General features: G+C 41.0%; 1 protein-coding gene across 1 annotated transcript; it reads right to left on the reverse strand.

Moving 5' to 3' along the window:
• Nucleotides 1–6: 6 nt before the first annotated feature.
• LOC111873559 (zinc finger protein 271-like) lies at nt 7–1,212 on the reverse strand (the record flags this gene model as incomplete). The annotated part of the gene is made up of 1 exon (XM_023868363.1): nt 7–1,212. A coding segment is annotated over one exon (909 nt), but the record flags the coding sequence as incomplete, so codon positions are not given.
• Nucleotides 1,213–1,214: the final 2 nt, after the last annotated feature.

The following is a 1,214-nucleotide window of genomic DNA, read 5'->3' on the forward strand; positions in this document are numbered from 1 at the left end:
TAAATTCTACTAATTATTAGCTTCCACTGCTGAATTAACATAACTATAGGAGAATGTCATGTCATGTCTGTTTCCACTCAAGACAGGGTCTTGTACACATTGAACAATCAAAATTAAACGGCCACTGATATCCAATGACAGTTTGTACCATGGGACTCAGTTCATTTCTCGTCAGTTGAAAAAATTAACAACTCCAATATCTTGTATTCCACAAACATGCAGCATGCAACACACAGTAAAAAAATTGTCTTATCTGCAGCATGAAATACTGTGGCATGCTACATGTCACATACTGTTCCTTAGTCAAAACCCATCACTACTGCTCTGTGATTTACTACATACATCAACATGTATGCGCTGATGCCTCTTCAGATGACTTTGCCGATTAAATGACTTATCACATATATCACACCTAAATGGCTTCTCCCCACTATGCACGAGCTGATGTGTCTTCAGTGTACCCTGCTCTCTGAATGACTTGTTACATACATCACATCTAAATGGCCGCTCCCCACTATGTATGCGCTGATGTGTCTTCAGATTACTTTGCCGATTAAATGACTTATTACATATATCACATCTAAATGGCTTCTTCCCACTGTGTATATGTTGATGTGTCTTCAGTGCAGTCTGCTCTCTGAATGACTTATTACATACATCACATGTGAATGGCCGTTCCCCACTATGTATGCGCTGATGTGCTGTTAGTTTACTCTCCTGATCGAATAACTTATTACATACATCACATCTAAATGGCCACTCCCCACTGTGTATGCGTTGATGTGTCTGCAGATAACTCTGCCGACTGAATGATTTGTTACATACATCACATCCAAATGGCTGCTCCCCACCATGTATGCGCTGATGTGTCTTCAGATTACGTTGCCGATTAAATGACTTATGACATATATCACACCTAAATGGCTTCTCCCCACTATGCACGTGCTGATGTGACTTCAGTGTACCCTTCTCTCTGAATGTCTTACTACACACACCACAGGTAAATGGCCGCTCCTCACTATGTATACGCTCATGCCTCCTCAGATTACATTGCTTATTGAATGACGTATTACATACATCACATCTAAATGGCCGGTCCCCACTATGTATACGCTGATGTATCTTCAGCAGACACAGCTTATTGAATGACTTATTACACACATCACATCTAAATGGCCGCTCCCCACTATGTATGCGCTGATGTGTCTTCAGCA

Source organism: Cryptotermes secundus, unplaced genomic scaffold, assembly GCF_002891405.2.
Source record: "Cryptotermes secundus unplaced genomic scaffold, Csec_1.0 scaffold2638, whole genome shotgun sequence".
Lineage (NCBI taxonomy): Eukaryota > Metazoa > Arthropoda > Insecta > Blattodea > Kalotermitidae > Cryptotermes > Cryptotermes secundus.